We start from the raw sequence: 19916 nt of genomic DNA, 5'->3' as shown, positions 1-19916 counted from the left end.
TTCCCCTCCTCGACTCCTCGAATCCTCGGTCCTCAAGGTAGTGACCCGGAAATGAATTTCAGCGCGCCATTTTGAAGGACATCTCATTTCTCTAAATGCACTTCGAGGACCGAGCATCGAGCATTGAGGAGGCTCTCTGGAGGAGCTCTAACCGAGGAGACAAGAGCCTTGTCTCAGGTCGACTATTTTCATTTCCTCGCTCCTCGCTCTCACCGGCAGTTGATTTGTCTGCGCCATCTTGAGTACCGTCCCATGGCTCTTATTTCTGCCGGAGGACCGAGGATTGAGAAGCGAGGAGCGATAATGGAGGAGCGATAATCGAGGAACCACCAGTCCATCCTCCGATGAAATCCTCAGATACTCACCCCGCCCCCTTACTTTGTTTCGCTCACTGATTGGACGATGCAGTGCATGCACTGATCTCATGCTTCTTGTTCTTGACATGAGAGCAGTACCCCAGCGGAGTGAAGAAAATAAATGAAACTCACGAGAGTTACTCCTCAGTTTAAACTGTGTTTTGTTTCAATTCATGTATCATTTAGTTACAAATATGTGATATATCTGAACAACAAAGTGGTCAAAAATCATTTTATTCATTTATTGGAAACATTTTCATGATCGCTTTTTTCGTTTTATATTTTCATTTACTGTCATTTCCATTCAGTCAGTCATTAAGTGCTATTCAAATGTTAATGTGCTACATATCCACACAAACAAACAAAGTGTGCAATCCAATGAATGTTAATCTAACTGGGTTTTAATAGATAATATATGTTGAACTGTTGTGAACAATTCATCTCTTGAATGCTCTTATGCTGACATCATATCTGTCAATCTGTCAATCACACAGCTGGTTCTAACAAAGAGATCATTGCTGGCTCACTCGTCGGAGGGGATTCAGTCAGTTTCATGTGAACTACAATGCAAGTGTGTGGCGTCTTTTATTCCTCCGTAGTATTAGTCCAAGGCTATCTAGACCTTTGCTGGTAATGGCTGCTGCACCAACAGGTTATGGGCCCAGAAAGGATTTTGGAAACCGATGGAATCTTTTGTGCTTTGACGGAGATGAGAAAAACTATGAGTTGTGAGAAACAAAGTTTCTTGGCCACCTGCGTCTACAAGGGCTGAAAAGCACCATATTGAAAGAGCCTGACAGTGGCGGAGGCGAAGAGGACGCAGAAGCAGCTGCGGTAAGAGCCGCAGAAGACGCTGATAAAAATGAAGAAGTCTACGCTGAACTTATTCAATTGTTGGACGATACAAGTTTGTCTCTGGTCATGAAAGATGCAGCGGACGATGGGAGAAAGGCGTTGAAGATTCTGAGGGATCACTACGCAGGTACAGGAAAACCGCGTGTGATCAGCTTGTATACAGAGCTTACGTCTCTCCAGAAATATGCTAATGAAAGCATCACAGACTATATTTTACGAGCAGAGACTGCTACCACAGCACTGAGGAATGCAGAAGAGATTTTGAGTGACGGTTTATTGATAGCTATGATTCTGAAGGGGCTGCCAGCGTCATTTAAGCCGTTTTCTATCCACACTACACAAAGTGATGAGAGGATCACCTTCGCCGAGTTCAAGACCAAGCTAAGGAGCTACGAGAGCACTGAGAAGTTCAGTGGGAGCTCAGTTGATGACAGCGTGATGAAAGTAAGAGGCAAAGACTTGTTATAGACCTGTTATACTTGCGGCTAGAAGGGTCACATGGCCAACAGAGACAGTGGTGCCGTTTTTGCAGGAGTTCCACGCACAGAGATGCAAACTGCAGGCGGAGAAGACGACGAGACAACGTAAAACAGGCCATGGATGAAGAGGACCACGACCACCACCACACATTCTTTCAAGGCCTGCGAGCGACAGGTGGACAGCGACCCGGGCGATGGACTGAAGCAAAGAGGACTTATGGTCGACACCGGTGCTACATCGCACATAGTGACTGACATGAACAAATTCAAAGACTTTGACGAGAGTTTCGAGCCACGAAAACATGTCCTGGAGTTGGCTGATGGAGTGAGGGCCTCTGGCATAGCGCTGAAGAGAGGTGCAGCCAAAGTTTGGCTGAAAGACAATACGGGTCGAGAGGTGGAGACAATGCTGACGGGGGCGCTGTAAGTCCCATCCTTTCCCCAAGACATTTTCTCGGTTAAAGCAGCGATGACCAATGGAGCCACGGTCGTATTCAAAGAAGGACAGAACAAGCTCATTCACGAGAACGGTACGACATTTGATATTAAGGTGTATGATAGATTGTTTTATTTAAACACAGTTAATGATGAAAATGTTGATGAATGTCATGGGTGTTATGATATCAAAACATGGCACGAAATTCTAGGTCACTGTAACTACGAAGATGTGTTGAAATTGCAAAAAGTCACAGAGGGTATGACAATTAAAGGCAAAACTGATACATCTAATTTGACATGTGAAGTGTGCACAAAAGGTAAATTTGCTCAGAGCAGGAGCACAGAGCCAGAGGAAAGGGCAAAGGCCGCACTGCAGCTTGTACACACAGATTTGTCTGGACCTATAGATCCTACAGCTAAAGATGGGTTCAGATACACATTAGCATTTACTGATGACTATTCAGGAGCAGTTTTTGTCTATTTTTTTTTATTTAAGTGTGACACAGTCAAGGTTACCGAGAAGTACATTGCTGACGTTTCACCTTATGGAAAAATCAAATATATTAGATCTGATAATGGTACTGAGTATACTTCTGGTCAATTTCAGTCATTGCTAAGTAGAAATGCCATCAGACATGAGACCTCAGCTCCTTATTCACCCCATCAAAATGGGACAGCTGAGAGAAATTGGAGAACATTGTTTGAAATGGCAAGATGCATGCTAATTGGGAGTAACCTACCAAAAGAGTTGTGGAAATTTGCTGCTGTCATTCGAAATAGGTGTTACAACAAACGTGTAGGACAGACTCCATACTACATGTTGACAGGAAAGAAGCCTAACCTTTCAAAAATGAGAACATTTGGGTCACCATGCTATGCTTACAAGCAAAACAAGAAAAAGTTGGATTCAAGATCTGAAAAAGTGTATTTTTGTAGGCTATGATAAGAACAGCCCTGCTTATTTGCTGTTTTATCCTGACACAGGAAAAGTACTCAAAAATAGGTTTGTCAAATTCATCACCAAGAGTGTCATTGAGAGTCAGACTCAAACAGAGAAGGAAACGGATGATGAAGATTTCAGTATGAGGAGAGATGTAAACCACCTACCAAAAATTGAAAAGGCAAATGTAATTCCAAAAGAGTCACAGGAAAATGAGACTGAGATTTGTGATAACATTCAGACAGGTGAAGGCCAAAGTAGCCAGAGGACATCTTATCCGCAAAGGGAAAGAAAACCTCCTCAATATTTCCAGAGAACATCTTATCCACAACGGGAAAGAAAACCTCCTCAATATTTGAAGGATTATGAGTGTAAAGTCGAATCTGATGATCAAGGAGAACTAACCCTTGATTACTGTTATAGAGTTATTTGAGATGTGCCCCAAACATTGAAGGAGGCTATGACATCACCAAATTCTCAATTATGGGCTAAAGCTATGGAGGAGGAAATGGATTCACTAAGGGAAAATGACACATTTACCCTGACCACACTGCCAGGAGGTAAACATGCAGTGGGGGGCAGATGGGTTTACACAGTGAAAGAGAACCCAGTTAAAACATACAAAGCCAGGTATGTAGCAAAAGGCTATAGTCAAGTGTCTGGTATTGATTATAAAGAAACCTTTTCTCCAACTGCAAATATGACATCTGTACGTAGTCTAATGCAAATCGCAGTGCAACATGATTTAGAGTTGCATCAAATGGATGTTAAAACGGCATATTTACATGCTCCTATAGACTGTGAGTTGTTTATGGAACAACCTGAAGGATTTGAGGTTAAGTCAGAGAAGGGGGAGAAACTGGTCTGTAAACTTAACAAATCACTGTATGGTCTGAAACAATCAGGACGGAATTGGAATAAAATGCTCCATGATTATCTAAGTGAAAATGGTTTTATTCAAAATCCGGCTGACCATTGTGTTTACAGTAAACTAACATCTAAAGGTGAAAGGATTATTTTGATAATCTGGGTTGATGATCTTATCATTGCAGAAAGCAACAGTCAAACAATCCAAAATGTAAAATACATTTTGGGAGCCAAATTTAAGATGAAAGATCTTGGCAAACTTAAGAACTTTCTAGGCATTGATTTCACACAGACAGATGGTGAAATAAAGATGAACCAGAAACGGTACATCATGAAAATATTGCAAAGGTTTGACATGTCTGACTGCAAGGCAAGATCGACTCCATGTGAGTATAAACAACAATTTGACAATGAAGGTGAATCTGTTGATCAAAAGAGGTATCGTGAAGTGGTAGGCAGCTTGATTTATGTAATGACATACTAGACCTGATCTAAGTTTTATTGTCAGTAAGTTGTCTCAACACTTATCCGAACCAAAAGAACAGCATTTGGTAACAGCAAAACATGTGTTAAGATACTTGAAGGGAACTGTAGACCAGGAGTTGTGTTACAAGAGAAGTGATTCAAAACTAAAACGTGTTGCATATTGTGATGCTGATTGGGCAGCAGATCAAAATGACAGACGGAGCACAACTGGGTACTGTTTTAGTCTATGTCAGACAGGACCTGTTATTTCCTGGAAATCTAAGAAACAGCCTACAGTTGCTTTATCCACATGTGAAGCAGAATATATGGCATTGGCAGCTGCTACACAGGAACGTTTTTATCTTGTGCAGTTATTAAAAGGAATGGACAGTGGAAATGATTATGCACCAGTGACAATCTTTGAGGACAACCAAATTGCACTATCAAAGAATCATGTGTGTCGTCAAAGGTGTAAACATGTTGACATCAAATATCATTTTGTTCGATCTGCAGTTAGTGATGGAAACATTATTTTTGAATACTGCCCAACAAAAGAAATGGTAGCTGATATTTTAACCAAGCCTGTAACAAAGGTCATGATTGAAAAGTTTGTATTTCATTTTTGGTGTTGAAGGTTAAAATGAAGAAAAGAAAAAAAAAGTGTAAATGTATGTCAAAGGTTGTCAGAATAAGATCAAGTGGGGGTGTTGAACTGTTGTGAATAATTCATCTCTTGAATGCTCTAATGCTGACGTCATATCTGTCAATCTGTCAATCACACAGCTGGTTCTAATAAAGGGATCATTGCTGGCTCACTCGTCGGAGGGGATCCAGTCAGTGTCATGTGAACTACAATGCAAGTGTGTGGCGTCTTTTATTCCTCCGTAGTATTAGTCCAAGGCTATCTAGACCTTTGCTGGTAATGGCTGCTGTTCCAAAAATATATATATTTTTCTTCTCTCAATTATTTTATTTCTATTGTGCACTCTAATCAATATTAATCAAACTATTGTTCGTTTATTCACTTTAAGAATGGCGTTTATCTTTTTTGAGAATGAGTTCTTATTTGATTTTATTTATTGGGGTCTACAACAGATGACACAAATGTTTGTGTCAGTAAATGTGTGGCAGGGGTGTTTGTGAAAATAACGGGGACAGAGCTGCTGTCAGACGAACAGCTGTGCGGCGTCATCACAAACGGACGTCGCTTCACGTGACGCTCCGGAGGAAAGGACGTCCTATTGCTCTTAAAACTAATTTCCCTGCTTCTCGTGGTTTCCTTGCATCCCTCCATGCTTCCCTGGAGGGAGAGACTAAACAGAGGGAAACGACGCAAGTGAGGGAAGCAAGGATTTCATTTAACCGACCTGAGACACTGATGGGTCCTCCACGGCTCCTCCACGGATGCATTTCCGGGAAGCGTCTATCGTTATTCCAACCCAGTTTAGATTTAACCACGCCCACTTCCGCATTACGCAAGGATCGACGTAGCTCTACGTAGACACGGCACACCCGCGAAATCTGAATCTGACAAATGAATCTGACAAGCAAAATACCGTCCTTATAAACGCTGCATAATATCATAGACTGTATGCATAATATACAATATCTTTGTCAATATGACTGACGACCACACTTATGCAGTGCTGAGGTAATGTTAATTCATCATTTAATATTAATTCATGATGGATATAAGAGGGATACATTAGCAAACATATGTATATATAGCCTATATATAATGTTTCGTTTTTTTGTTTGTCATGTAACATGTTAACATTTATTTAATATTTTATAGACATTTATAATATGTTATAAATGTCTATTTTAACATTAATATATATATATATGTTTATAAATGAATAAATGTGGGTAGGCCTATATATATATAAAATAGTATTGTAGCGACCCTGCAGTGCTGAACTGGGAGAGACTCACAAGGGGATTGTTGGGGGGAAGACGTTGCCCTAGTTAGCCGGATAGGGCGGGGAGAAAAAGGGGGTGGGGTTTTACAAGTGACCGGAAGAGGGTCAAGCTACGGCGGGAGAGCTAGTGAGGGATCCTGAGAGAGCTAAGAGACAATACCGCTACCTATCTTTGTTGTTTTGGGCAGTCTTCCAACCCCGGGGTTTAGTCTGTTTGTAGGGTAATAAAACCCGGATAAATTACAGCCATCGTGTCCTCCTCATTTAAGTAGTTAGCCACCCGTGCGGCGGAGCCGCGAACGCTACATTGGTGTCAGAAGTGGGATCTCCCCAGCCCCCAGTCCCCGCACTACAGTTGGCTAACTACGCTAGCATCGCTAGCCACCGCCGGAGGACCGAAATGGCTGAACACGGTGAGAACACGGACTTATATGCCCCATACACCCCCCCAGAAACACCACGGAGGAAGCCAACCAGCGATGCACAGGTGGTAAGGAGAAAGGGAAAAAAAACAACCTACTCACCCCTTGCTACACTGCTGACGGACCTTCCGGAGGAAATAAAAGGAAGTCCGGTTAAGTTTGCTGCAGCCACCGGATTGCTGACTGAAAGAGCAGATGTAAACAAAGACACGTGTGGACCGGCTCCGGTGGATGCCCAACCAAAATCTATCCCGGAGTTGGACAGAGCCATAACGGCAAGTAAATGGGGTGGCCAACAAAAATCTATCCCGGAGTTGGAGAAAGACATTACAGAAAGTCTAGAGCAGTGGTCCCCAAACTACGGCCCGCGGGCCGGATACGGCCCGCCTCCACATTTGACCCGGCCCCTTGAACAATTTCCAATATCAGAGACGCATTACCTCCCCCCCTCCCCCCCCCCCCCCCGCATTATTATTTTTTCAGTCGGGCCACGCGATCGAGACCAATGCACGCATAGAACTGGGTGAAGTGAGCCTCCCCGACTGAATCCCTGAAATGTTTCCTCATGCCAATAAAGCTCATTTGAATTGAATTATGACGCTAAAAAAATGTTGCTAACGACCTCACTGTCTTTGCCCTAATCATAAAACGTGAACCTACCCCCCCCCCCAGAACGGAATAATGGCAAAAAGGTTAGGTAAGAGAAAAATTGATTCAGAATGCAGGGTATTTAACCTGCAGTGGACACACGATTATTTTTTTGTTCAATGCAAAGAAAAGGCTGTTTGTCTCATCTGTCAAGAGGCCGTGGCGGTATTCAAAGAATACAATCTGCGCCGACATTATGAATCCCATCACAAAGACAAGTATGATAGCTTGCGAGGCCAAATGCGAGCAGACAAACTAGCAAAGCTAAAAAGTGGACTGTTAGCTCAGCAGACTACATTTGTACGCCAAACTCAGCTGAACCATTCATCTGTTCGTGCCAGCCTCCGTGTTGCTCAACTGATAGCAAGCTGCGGTAAACCTTTCACTGAGGGAGAGTTTGTCAAGAAATGTCTGAATATTGTCGTGGAGGAGGTGTGTCCCGAGAAGAAAGATGTTTTTAATGCCGTGAGTCTGTCTTCGAGTACAATCACCAGACGCGTTGAAGAAATTGGGGGTAATGTATATGCCCAGCTGCAGCAGAAGACAAAAGAATTTGACTTTTTTTCATTAGCACTTGATGAGAGCACGGACGTGCAAGACACAGCGCAGCTTCTTATTTTTATTCGTGGAGTTAGCGCACATTTTGACATGTGCGAGGAGCTGGCAGCCCTCCAAAGTCTGAAAGGCACTACGACGGGGGAGGATATTTTCGGCAAAGTATGTCAAACCATCGAAGAGTTGGATCTGGACTGGGCAAAGCTTGCCAGCATCACGACTGACGGGGCTCCGAGTATGGTGGGCGCGACTCGGGGTCTGATAGGACGCATGAACCGGGAGATGGAAGAGCGGGGTCTCACCGCCCCGCTACAAGTGCACTGCCTAATTCACCAGCAAGCACTGTGCTGCAAAGTGTTGAAGTGGGATTCTGTCATGAAGGTGGTGGTATCATGCATAAACTTCATCAGAGCAAATGGACTTAAACACAGGCAGTTCCAACAATTCCTGTCTGACCTGGAGTCTGTGCACGGAGATGTATTATACTACACAGAGATCCGATGGCTGAGCCGCGGCAGAGTTTTGAGGCGTTTTTACGAGCTGCTACCTGAAATTAACGCATTTCTTCATTCAAAAGGCAAAACGGTCCCAGAGCTGATCGACCCAGAATGGAAATGGCACCTCGCATTTTTTACAGACGTGACAGAACTGCTGAACGGCCTTAACTTGCAGCTACAAGGCCAGGGGAAACTCATTTGCGACATGTATTCCCACATAAAAGCATTTGAGGTGAAACAAGCGCTGCTTTTGGAGCAAGTGAAAAAGCACAACTTCACCCATCTCCCTGCTACCCAAAAGCTTTCTGCAGAGAAACCAGCGGTCCCGTTCCCAGCTGAAAAGTGTGTGGAAGCACTAGAAATGCTGAAGGCGGAGTTCGGTGTGCGATTCCGTGAACTACATGTTCATGCAAAAGAAATCCGTCTTTTCCAGAACCCCTTTGTTGCCGACATCGATGAAGCCCAGCCTTCTTATCAGTTTGAGCTGGCCGAGTTACAGAGCTGTGATGTTCTGAAAGACTCATTCAAGCCCACCAGTCTCATTGACTTCTATGCCGCCCTCCCTCAAGACACGTACCCTAACATAAAAAAACACGCAATGAAGATGTCCACAGTTTTTGGCAGCACGTATATCTGCGAGCAAACCTTTTCACGCATGAAACACCTGAAAACTCAGAGGAGATCAAGATTGACAGATGAACATCTGCATCAGTGTTTGAGACTGGCTGTGACTAGAATGGAACCTGACATTGAACTTCTCACCAGCCAGATGCAGGCCCACAGTTCACACTGATGAACATACAGTACATAGGTAAGCTCACTATAAAAAATCCATCTCCACAACCATACTTGTATTGAAATGTATTGTGCTGTGTAGGTGCTGTATCACTTAGTTTGGTTTCTCAGCCTGCTTGCTTTGTGTTTTTCAGGGGGAAGTTGATGAGAGAGAGCAAACACTGGTGTCTACTAGGCTATAATACTGGAACTTACACAACTGGACTATAAGGAAAGAACACAAGAACTTTGAGAGACTGCTCATATGAGTCATTTAAGAGATTTTGCTGTGACAACTGAAGCTGAACTTTTACCAAGATTGTGCACAGCACAATAGAAGCATTGTTTCTGTGAAGAACCCAGAGAGGGTTATTTGGGTATTCATAATACTGTTATTACATATTTCCTGACTTTTTTTCTGTGAAGAACCCAGAGAGGGTTATTTGGGTATTCATAATACTGTTATTACATATTTCCTGACTCTTTTTCTGTGAAGAACCCAGAGAGGGTTATTTGGGTATTATTGATTTCATAATACTGTTATTACATATTTCCTGACTTTTTTTCTGTGAAGAACCCAGAGAGGGTTATTTGATTTTTATTGATTTCATAAATAGTGTTATTATATATTTCCTGAGTTAAATTTTTCTGTGAAGAACACAGAGGGGGTTATTTGATCTCAGAAAGGGTTATTCATATTTGCTTATGTGTGGCTTTTTGGAAAACAATAAATTCTTACATTTAGGCACCACTGCGATCGTCACACTTTTTCTGTTACAAACTGACCCGGCCCCCCATCAGAGAAGGGAAAAGTTATGTGGCCCTCACTGGAAAAAGTTTGGGGACCCCTGGTCTAGAGGAACGTTTTATGCAGAAAATGAGCATTGCAATGGAGCGTGCTTTGGGAAATGTTCTCAATAACTCAAAAAGTGACATTAAATCCATGAGGGGAGGGGAAGCACAAGATGTTGGGGCTAAACCTCATGAGCCCTATTGCAATGTAAATTCTAACCATGCTACTGACAATGCCAGTGTGAGCTCCGAACCTGCTAACGTTAAGGATGCTCATATCACTGTTGATGTCCCATGCCCAACAACAACCCCCCACCCAAGTACATGCCCCAAAGCAAATACCTACACCGCCGATGGACTCGGCCAAGGTAGCTCCCTGACTGCGGGCTCGGCTAGTCCCTCTACTACCAATAGCCAAACCAGCGATGTGGTAGCTGCTCTGACCACCGCCCTCACCACGGCATTGATGAATGTGCAGGGACCGACACCTTTCCCCAGGGAAGGCCAGCTAAAGGTCGGACGCTATGATGGGCTCACTTCATGGGAAACGTACTGGGCCCAGTTCAACCTCCTAGCGACTGCGAATGGCTGGTCCCCTGCAAAGAGAGCAGTCCATTTAATATCCGCCCTGGAGGGTGAAGCTAGAAAAGTACTACTTGATGTGACTGCTGCTGATCTTGAGAACCCACTAGCTATTTCCAGAGCACTGGAGAGACGTTTTGGAAACACTGCCCCTGCAGTTGTGATGCGGCAGAGGTTTAATGAGCGGATGCGGGGTCCTGGAGAGAAGCTAGGAGTTTTTGCAGCGGAACTGCGCTACCTGGCTCAAAGGGGATTCCCCGATTTCGATGATGCAACCCGCTTGGTGCTAACGAAGGAGGCATTCATCCGTGGCCTGCAGCCCATCCCATTACGGCAGCAAGTCCGGCTCGCAGACCCACAGACCTTGGGAGCAGCTCTAGAGAAAGCACTGGTGGTGGAGGACATCTTCCTGGAGGGTTTTGAAAATGGCTCCACGCAGACATTGACACGACCTAAGGCTCAAACGTATAAGCCTCCTAGACCCAACCCTCCTCCGCTCGGCACAGAGAGCCCACCGTTGCCCCCAGAGGGTCGACAGAGTCAAGCCTGCTATAATTGCCACCAAAAAGGCCATACATGGCGCTTTTGTCCAGCTCCTGTCACCGCTCCGGAGGGTTCAGCGCCGGGAAACGGGCGGGGCTCGGTGTAGAGGGGAGTCGACCGAGCCAACCCTTGCCCCCCAGAGACTGTGACACTCAACCGGTGATTAGAATACTCCACATCCCCTCTGCTCACGCCCTTTGCTCCCTTGACACCTTCCCCACAGACTGCTGCAGAATACCTGTACTGGTCAATGGTCAAGGGACCCATGCCCTGCTGGACTCAGGCTCCACTGCAACTGTTCTACACCCGGATCTCCTGCCAGCCGGAACTCAACCCCAAGCCACCGAGGTCCCTCTCATTACCATCACCGGGGGAGAGGCTCCCATGCTGGGGAGGTGTGAAGCACACATCCAAGTAGGAGCATATTCAGTGCGGCAACCGGTCTGGGTTGCAAAACTCAGAGAGAACTGTGTGATTGGACAAGACTTTCTGTTTAGGGCAAGAGCAACATTGGATTTTAAAGCACAAGCTATTACCTTTCCAGGCGGGGAGTCTATCCCCTTCCTCAAGGAGGGCGCCGGGGACGTTGTAGTGCAGGGAGACCCACCAGGTTGGCTGGATCCTCCACAGTGGGGGCCCCCTTTCGCAGAGAGCCCTATTCCCCCACTGGATGAAAACCACCCACCATCAGACTCGGTGGTACACGGCCAGCCACCGGTACCGGCCATTGTACAGACCGCAACTGTAACCCCCGAGGCTGAAATGGAAGCTGCAGCGAATTCAACGGTCGCAGACCTTTGGGAGGAGAATCGGGAGGGCCTGACCTCAGATCAACAGGATAAGCTCTGGGACCTTTTGTATAAGTATCGACACAGTTTTTCCACCCACCCCAACGATGTAGGCTGCACACACTTGGTCCAGCACTCTATCGACACAGGGGACGCACAGCCAATCCGGCAACGGCCTAGGCGAGTCCCCTACGCCCGCCAAGCAGCTGCTAACCAAATGATACAAGAGATGAAAGAGGCTGGCATTATCGAACCTTCAGAAAGCCCCTGGGCTTCCTCAGTCGTAATGGCCCCAAGAAAGGCCGGAGGCTGGAGGTTTTGTGTCGACTATCGGCCGTTGAACGACAAGACTGTAAAAGACTCCTATCCACCGCCTCGGATAGATGAGTCTCTTGACTATGTGGCCGGCTCTGCATGGTTTTCCTCTTTGGACCTCCGGAGCGGTTATTGGCAGGTGGCCATGGCCCCAGAGGACAAAGCCAAGACTGCCTTCACCACAGGACGTGGCCTGTGGCAGTTTACAACCATGCCATTCGGGTTGTGTAATGCCCCAGCAACATTCGAAAGGCTAATGGAGAGGGTCCTCGCTGGTGTGCCCCCGGAGCGTTGTCTCATCTACTTGGATGATCTCCTCGCACATGGACCCAGCTTTGACTCCGCGCTCGAGAACCTGAGGGAGGTTTTAGAGCGGATCAAGGGTGCAGGCCTAAAGCTTCATCCTGGGAAGTGCATGTTGCTGCGACGTGAGGTCTCCTTCCTGGGGCACCGAGTCAGTGGAGCCGGCATCAGGACGGAACCGGACAAGGTTGGAGCCGTCCGGGACTGGCCCACCCCCACAGATATCCACCAGCTGAGGTCCTTTTTAGGATTAGCGTCCTACTACCGGCGTTTTGTGGCGGGATTCTCGACGGTCGCTGCGCCTATGTTCAGCTTGATGCGCAAGGACACACCCTTTAAGTGGGGACCTGACCAGGATGCAGCGTTCCAACAGCTGAAGCGCGTATTATGCGAAGACCCGGTGCTGGTTGCCCCTAACCCAGAGCTGCCATTCCTCCTTGACACGGATGCCAGCAACACGGGCATTGGCGCTGTACTCTCGCAGTAAACCCCAGAAGGAGAGCGGGTTGTTGCGTATCACAGTCGCACCCTTGATAAACCGGAGAAGAACTACTGTGTAACTCGCAAAGAACTGCTGGCGGTGATTGATGCTGTGGGGCATTTCAAGCATGTCCTCTGTGGCCTCCCATTCATCATCAGAACCGACCATGCTGCGTTGAAGTGGCTTATGTCCTTTAAGGAACCGGAAGGACAAGTAGCAAGGTGGATCGAACAGCTCCAGGCTTTTCAGTTCACCATACAACATAGGGCTGGAGAAATTCACACGAACGCAGACAGTCTCTCTCGCCGGCCGTGCGCCCCAGGTTGTTCCCACTGTGACCGTGCTGATGAGCGGTGAACCTGAACCCGGGGATGGTGGTCTGTCGGGCCCTCTTACCCAACAATGCGAATAGGTGGAGAGAGATGCAGCTTGAAGACCCTGACCTTAAAATGGTCATGGGATGGCTGGAGTCCGACGTGCGGCCGCCTTGGGATGAGGTGGTTGCCCTCTCTGCCACCGTCCGAGGACTCTGGTCTCAATGGCCGGGAGTGGAACTCCAGGAAGGAGTCCTGAAGAGGTGCTGGCGGGAACCCGCCACCGGAGAGGAACGCTGGCAAGTCGTTGTACCTAAAGACCTCCGCAAAGAAGTGCTCCAGGTGCATCATGGATCCCCTGGAGTTGGACACTTCGGAGTAACAAAGACGTTGCGGCGACTAAGACAGACATTCTATTGGGGCCTGAGCCGGAGGGATGTTGAGGACTACTGCCGCCGCTGTGATGCCTGTACGGCTCGTAAAGGACCCCAGGGCCAGTCCCGTGCACCCTTGCAGCAACATTGTGTGGGGGCACCGATGGACCGAGTAGCCGTCGATATACTGGGGCCACTCCCCCGTACTACTGGAGGGAATCGGTATGTGCTAGTCGCCATTGACTACTTCACAAAATGGCCGGAAGCGTATCCCCTGCCTGACCAAGAGGCAACCACCGTAGCAGAGGCCTTGGTGCAAGGGATGTTCAGCCGCTTTGGCACCCCCTCTGAGCTTCATTCCGACCAAGGACGGAACTTTGAGTCACAGGTTTTCGCAGCAATGTGTAGCCAGCTTGGCATTAAGAAAACTAGGACCACCCCACTTCACCCACAAAGCGACGGTTTAGTGGAACGGTTCATGAGGACCTTGGGTGCTCAGCTGGCCCTCACCACTGCCCCGGATCAAAGTGACTGGGACCTGCAGATACCCCTCATCCTCATGGCTTACCGCAGTGCAGTCCAAGACTCAACCGGCTGTACTCCGGCGTTGTTGATGTTGGGCCGGGAGCTCAGAACGCCACCGGAGTTGATGTATGGACGGCCTCCGGATGCACCTGATGCCTTGGCTGGTCCGGAGTATGCCAGGCGGCTGCAGGATCGTCTAGAAAAGGCCCACAGCTTCGCCAGAAACCAGTCTCAACAGGCAGGTGTCCGCCAAAAGCGGGTATATGACGTGCACGTCAAAGGTCAGGATTTCCAGGCTGGGGACCTTGCCTGGGTGTGTGGACCAAAGAGAGTGAAGGGCCGTTGCCCCAAGCTGGATAGCACATGGGTTGGCCCTTGCTACGTGGTCGAGAGAGTGGGGGAGGTGGTTTATAGGGTCAAACTGGTTCCCAGAGGGCGCACAGTGGTACTGCACCGGGATAGGATGGCACCTTACAAAGGGGACCAACAGCCAGCCTTTCCTGTGACCCCTACTAGAGCACGGCGCGGGCCCCCCCGCCGAAGGAGAGACCCACCGATGCAGCCACTGGATGTCCTTCAAGGGGAGGTGGTGACCCCGCTGGGAGCAATAGTGCCACGGAATACTACTCCACAAGTGAATCATGGAGTAAGGAGGTCGCAGAGGGAGCGACGGATGCCGGTTCGCTTTCAAAGTGTTGCTCTACCTCGGGGACGAGGAATTACCGGGGGGGGCAATGTAGCGACCCTGCAGTGCTGAACTGGGAGAGACTCACAAGGGGATTGTTGGGGGGAAGACGTTGCCCTAGTTAGCCGGATAGGGCGGCGAGAAAAAGGGGGTGGGGTTTTACAAGTGACCGGAAGAGGGTCAAGCTACGGCGGGAGAGCTAGTGAGGGATCCTGAGAGAGCTAAGAGACAATACCGCTACCTATCTTTGTTGTTTTGGGCAGTCTTCCAACCCCGGGGTTTAGTCTGTTTGTAGGGTAATAAAACCCGGATAAATTACAGCCATCGTGTCCTCCTCATGTAAGTAGTTAGCCACCCGTGCGGCGGAGCCGCGAACGCTACAGTATCATTAAATAATGCTAATACTTACACCAGCTGAGATGATAAAACACCAGTAAACATCTGTATAAATGAATAAATACATGTCTGAGTACATATAAGTGTGTGTTTATATATATATATGTTTATAAATGAATAAATGTGTGTAGGCCTATATATATATAAAATACTATCATTAAATAATGTATACTTCCACCAGCTGAGATGATAAAACACCAGTAAACATCTGTGTGTATAAATGAATAAATACATGTGTGAGTACATATAAGTGTGTGTTTATATATATAAAATAGTATCATTAAATAATGCCAATACTTACACCAGCTGAGATGATAAAAGACCAGTGAGACAAAAAACAACTATTCCTGCTTTACCGCTATGGCTATGGCTATAACTGCCGAAGATGAAGTCTATGACGCTAGGCGTGGTTAAATCTAAACCGGGTTGGAATAACGATAGACGCTTCCGGGAACAGTGGAGGCGTGACGCACGGCCGGACTTATCTCAGCCAATGACAGCTCTGCATGCATCCCTTGGATATTATATTAGTAACTGTTTTCATCGCAACGCGATGTTTACAGTGAGAACAGCTGTGAGGTCTGTGCAGAAAGCAGAGCAGTGTGTAAAATATATATCACTCAGTATAACAGGCCTACTACATTACTTTCTGTATTTGTATGCTGTAGTTTAGTAGATATCTACAAACAAAGAGTCGATATTTTTCTAAAACCATTTAGTGATTCACATAATAAAATACACAACGGCTGTAGCCTGATTATGCTTTAGGAGCAGTAGGTGTGTGTGGTACAGTGTGTAGGTGTTTGAGACCTCAGAAATCGGGAGCATTTCAAAACCGGGGGGGGGGGGGGGGGGGGATGCGGGAGAAATACAACCCCGGGAGGAAACCGGGAGAGGGCAGTGAAATCTTCGGGAGTCTCCCGCGAAAATCGGGAGGGTTGGCAAGTATGGTGGTACAGTGTGTAGGTGCGTGTTGTACAGTGCGTAGATGCGGCGGACAGACGGGTCTCAGTTGGTTTGGTGTCCTATGCTTACTTTTAATATTTGTACAACTTTTGGCCCGTAATTTCAATTCCCCATTTCAGCGACCAGAGAGGGGGGGTGGGTGGGGGGGGATATATCCAGTCTCTGATTGTGTTACGTTATTATGAGAGTGCTCTCATACTGGTTTGATTCTGAAATTGTATATATTTATATTTTATATATGTGTGTGTATATTTTTTCGCATCTGTAGGCTGTTATTGTCTCATTATACCACAATGTCAATGAATTGTCATGAACACATCTGTCCATCAGAGTGCTGCTGTGCCTCCTGTCATCATTAATGGACGTCTCTTTAAAATGACCGCTCAGAGGAGAGGAGTTCTCATTTCTCTAACCGCCTGCTGCTTCCACTCCTCTCTCCTCGGTTCCCCTCCTCAGTCCTCCGCTCGCATCTCATGTGGGCGGCACCAAGTCTTGGGGAGAGGAGTCGAGGATAGTAGTCGAGGAGGGGAAATTTGAGTTTTGAGAAACCTCTAATGACGTCTCGAACTGACACTAAGTTGTAGTACCACTGTTTGGCCACTGCAAACATTTGATTCAATGTCCAGCACACTTCGTGGGGCTTGGTCTTACCAGGATCCAATTGGCACTAAAAATAAATAGGAATGAACTGAATTAAAAGTATAAATGCATATATGTATTAATATACACTTAAAATGTACAAATATGTATTGTTTTGTAGAGTTCGGTGGACCCTAATGCACTGAAAGGAACAACAAATAATTATAATTTGATTAGGCTGGACAAGGCAAGGCAAGACAAACACAGCTGAACAGAACTTCCTGTTGAGCATCATACAAGTATTCGCTAACAACTAAACAACAACCAGAAATTCAATACAAGGAGAACAAATGAATGGATCAAACTAAATTGAAGAGGTGGCCCTAATAGGACCAGAACAAAAAATCAAAACAGATGGGAAAATACACAAAGATAGGAAGTAAAAGACAGACATAACACAGGGGGAGAACACTTCAAACTTAAAAATAAAACAGGGAAAACATCAACTACTACGATCATGATCCTCCTAACAACAGAAGCACTCCGATGTCAGTAAACCATGTCCATCTGAAATGTCAGAGCAGATTTGAAGTTTAAACATTTCAAATAACTTTTTCACCATATTATAAATTATAAATATTATGCAAAACAGCTGTAGCGTCATAGGATTTGAATTATTATTCCAATAAAAAAAGCACCCTCACCTGTCTCCATGTGTTTCCTGCATCTGAGGCGACGTAAACACTAACGTTGGTGGAGGTGAGCTCTGCGCCGATGGTTCCTGGAGATGAAGAAAAATGCAGACAGAGGAAATTAATTCCACTTGAAATCAAATAAAATCCAAAACATTTTTAAAGAGCCTTTAAAACAGCAGTGGTAATACTGCAAGGGCATCCAGCCTGCAGCTGCAGACTGAGGCTGTAATTACACGGCTCCAGGAGATTCACTATGTAGTACGACATTTGTCCAAAACCCCTAAATCAACCAATAAATCCAGATTACTGTTTTCATCTTTCAGCAGTTCTGACCTAAGACAAACTGTCCTAATGCAGTGCAGACTGCTGTAATTGTTGTAATTTAGCCTGTAATTGGTGCCAGGTGGTTAAACATGAGGCAGGAAAGTAATGTAAGTGTTTCAGTCGTCCCCCTCCCTAAGAAACAGTTTGCTTAACAATCCATATATTTAGAGAAGGAGCAAAATCCAGTTTAAAATCTCAATCTTTCTTGCCTCCAGTGGCTGATCTTCACAACTTACTGCAGAACTGAGGTGCATGTGAAACACACCACAGGTATAGGTTGTTATTAAGGTTATGTCCATATCAAGACAAACTTAGGGTTAGGGTTATTTTTGCTACTTGTGCTACTTACTTGTGCTTGTGTGTGCTCCTTACGCTGCTGGTCTGGCAGTGTCTAATGTTGCTGTTTCCCCACAATTCACTTGAAGTTGTTGGGTAAGTAAGTGGTGGAAACAATAGCGAAAACTACCAGAATAAGAGCCATAATGTAATATAATTACATTTTTCCTTACCGTCCTTAAAGAGCCTGTGACAGCATCCCAACAACTGTTGTGCAATGACATATTGGGCTACTAGTCATCTCGAACCGTCAGTTTAAAAAAGAAGGTGCGATACCGTTCCGATAAATATCAATAATTTTGAACATCGCGGGGAAATTCCTTCGACTCATTTTGAAGTTTTGGGGGAAGCCGGAAGTGACGTCAATGCGGGAACGCTTCACTGTGCGGCGAGAGAACCAAACACGGACAAAGTGTGTTGTCATGCGTAGAAATGGTGAATTACTGAGTTTAGGCACGTTAATAACGTTTTAATGAAGTTGACTACAGTATATTCATATTTCTCAGTGCTTTCATGTCAATTCGGCGAACATAAACATAAATGATCGTGGTGAAGATGATGATTAAATTAGGATTAAAAATCGGTAGTGAGAGCTGCTGAATTTCCTCCCGTAGGATGTGATATAAAAACAAATCGATTATTTTTGTAGTTGTAAACTCAAGTGGATGAAACTACATTTATTAGTGCTTTCATGTCAATTCGGCGAAAATATGATACATTAAATGATCTTGAGGATGATGATTGTTTGAGCCAGTCTGCATTTCCTGATGAGAAAACAAACCGATGCTTTTTGTAGTTGTAGTACACCAACATGGATTGAACGTGTGTTTTTTTTACCACAATGTTGGGGAAATTAATGGATAAAATGCACGGATTATTATTATTATTATTATTCCCACTCCGATCGGGACACTAGGTCTACCGTTTCCCCGCAGCGAGGCTCCCCCCGTTGACAGTTTACGTGGGCTGGGCTGGGTGCAGTGTCGGACTGGCCATCGGGACGAATCCCGATGGTCCGGTACCGAGTGGGCCGGTCGGATAAGTCACTAGCACATCCCCCACTCCCCCGTTGACAATTTACTAGCGGTACCGAAGTGGGCCGGTCAGGAGTCCCGGGATGATTTTAGTCCCAGCCCACCACTGGCTACATGACCGTATGATCGCCCATATTGACGCACCTAATTCCTAAACTTCTAACAGATACAACATAAACCAATCCTTCAGACACGTTCAAAATGAAACTGTCATCGCTGTCATCGCTTGCTGCTGTGTACGCCATTGTGCGTTTACATGCAGATGCTGGGATCCTGAACGGTGCAGCTGGAGCGCTCTGCCCGCAATGACGTCACACATAATTTGGCGGGACTTGAAGAATCCCCGAGAAGATCCAGGAAATGGTCAACATTGAAGGGCAGATTAATGGTTATCAAAGTACAAATATCCAAAATCAGTCAGTAACGGTTTTCAAGGGGACAATATTTACTCAAATTGATGGGTTTGGATGATGGGGGAAACTTGTGTCACAGGCTCTTTAATGGTTGGAATAAGAAGTGGGGCTAGGTTCAGGGTTTGCATGCATATTTTCCAAGTTCAATACAAAACAATACCAGCTTTTCCCCCATAATTTATAGATTCAATAATATTAGAGATCCCACTAAATCACACCATTTTTTTTAATCCAAAATCCCTAATACCTTTTT

The 19916-nt window shown here is 46.0% G+C and overlaps 2 protein-coding genes across 2 annotated transcripts in view; one reads left to right on the top strand and one right to left on the bottom strand.

Annotated features, from left to right (window-relative positions):
* Window positions 1-19916, bottom strand: part of LOC307015447 (VPS10 domain-containing receptor SorCS1-like) — a 259336-nt gene that overhangs the window by 43264 nt on the left and 196156 nt on the right. Inside the window, exon 11 of the mRNA XM_079644071.1 lies at window positions 17566-17642. Coding sequence (XP_079500197.1) covers window positions 17566-17642 — 77 coding nt within the window. The remainder of the gene's footprint in view (window positions 1-17565; window positions 17643-19916) is intronic.
* Window positions 7389-10038, top strand: LOC307015235 (general transcription factor II-I repeat domain-containing protein 2-like). Its single transcript, XM_079643734.1, has 2 exons — window positions 7389-9255; window positions 9374-10038. Exon 1 carries the CDS (start codon window positions 7426-7428, stop codon window positions 9235-9237), a length of 1812 nt encoding a protein of 603 aa, XP_079499860.1. The 5' UTR covers window positions 7389-7425; the 3' UTR covers window positions 9238-9255; window positions 9374-10038.

Source organism: Notothenia rossii (genome assembly GCF_949606895.1).
Source record: "Notothenia rossii genome assembly, chromosome: 1".
NCBI lineage: Eukaryota > Metazoa > Chordata > Actinopteri > Perciformes > Nototheniidae > Notothenia > Notothenia rossii.
The sequence above is the reverse complement of the archived record's forward strand: the minus strand, read 5'-3'. Positions and strand labels throughout refer to the sequence as shown.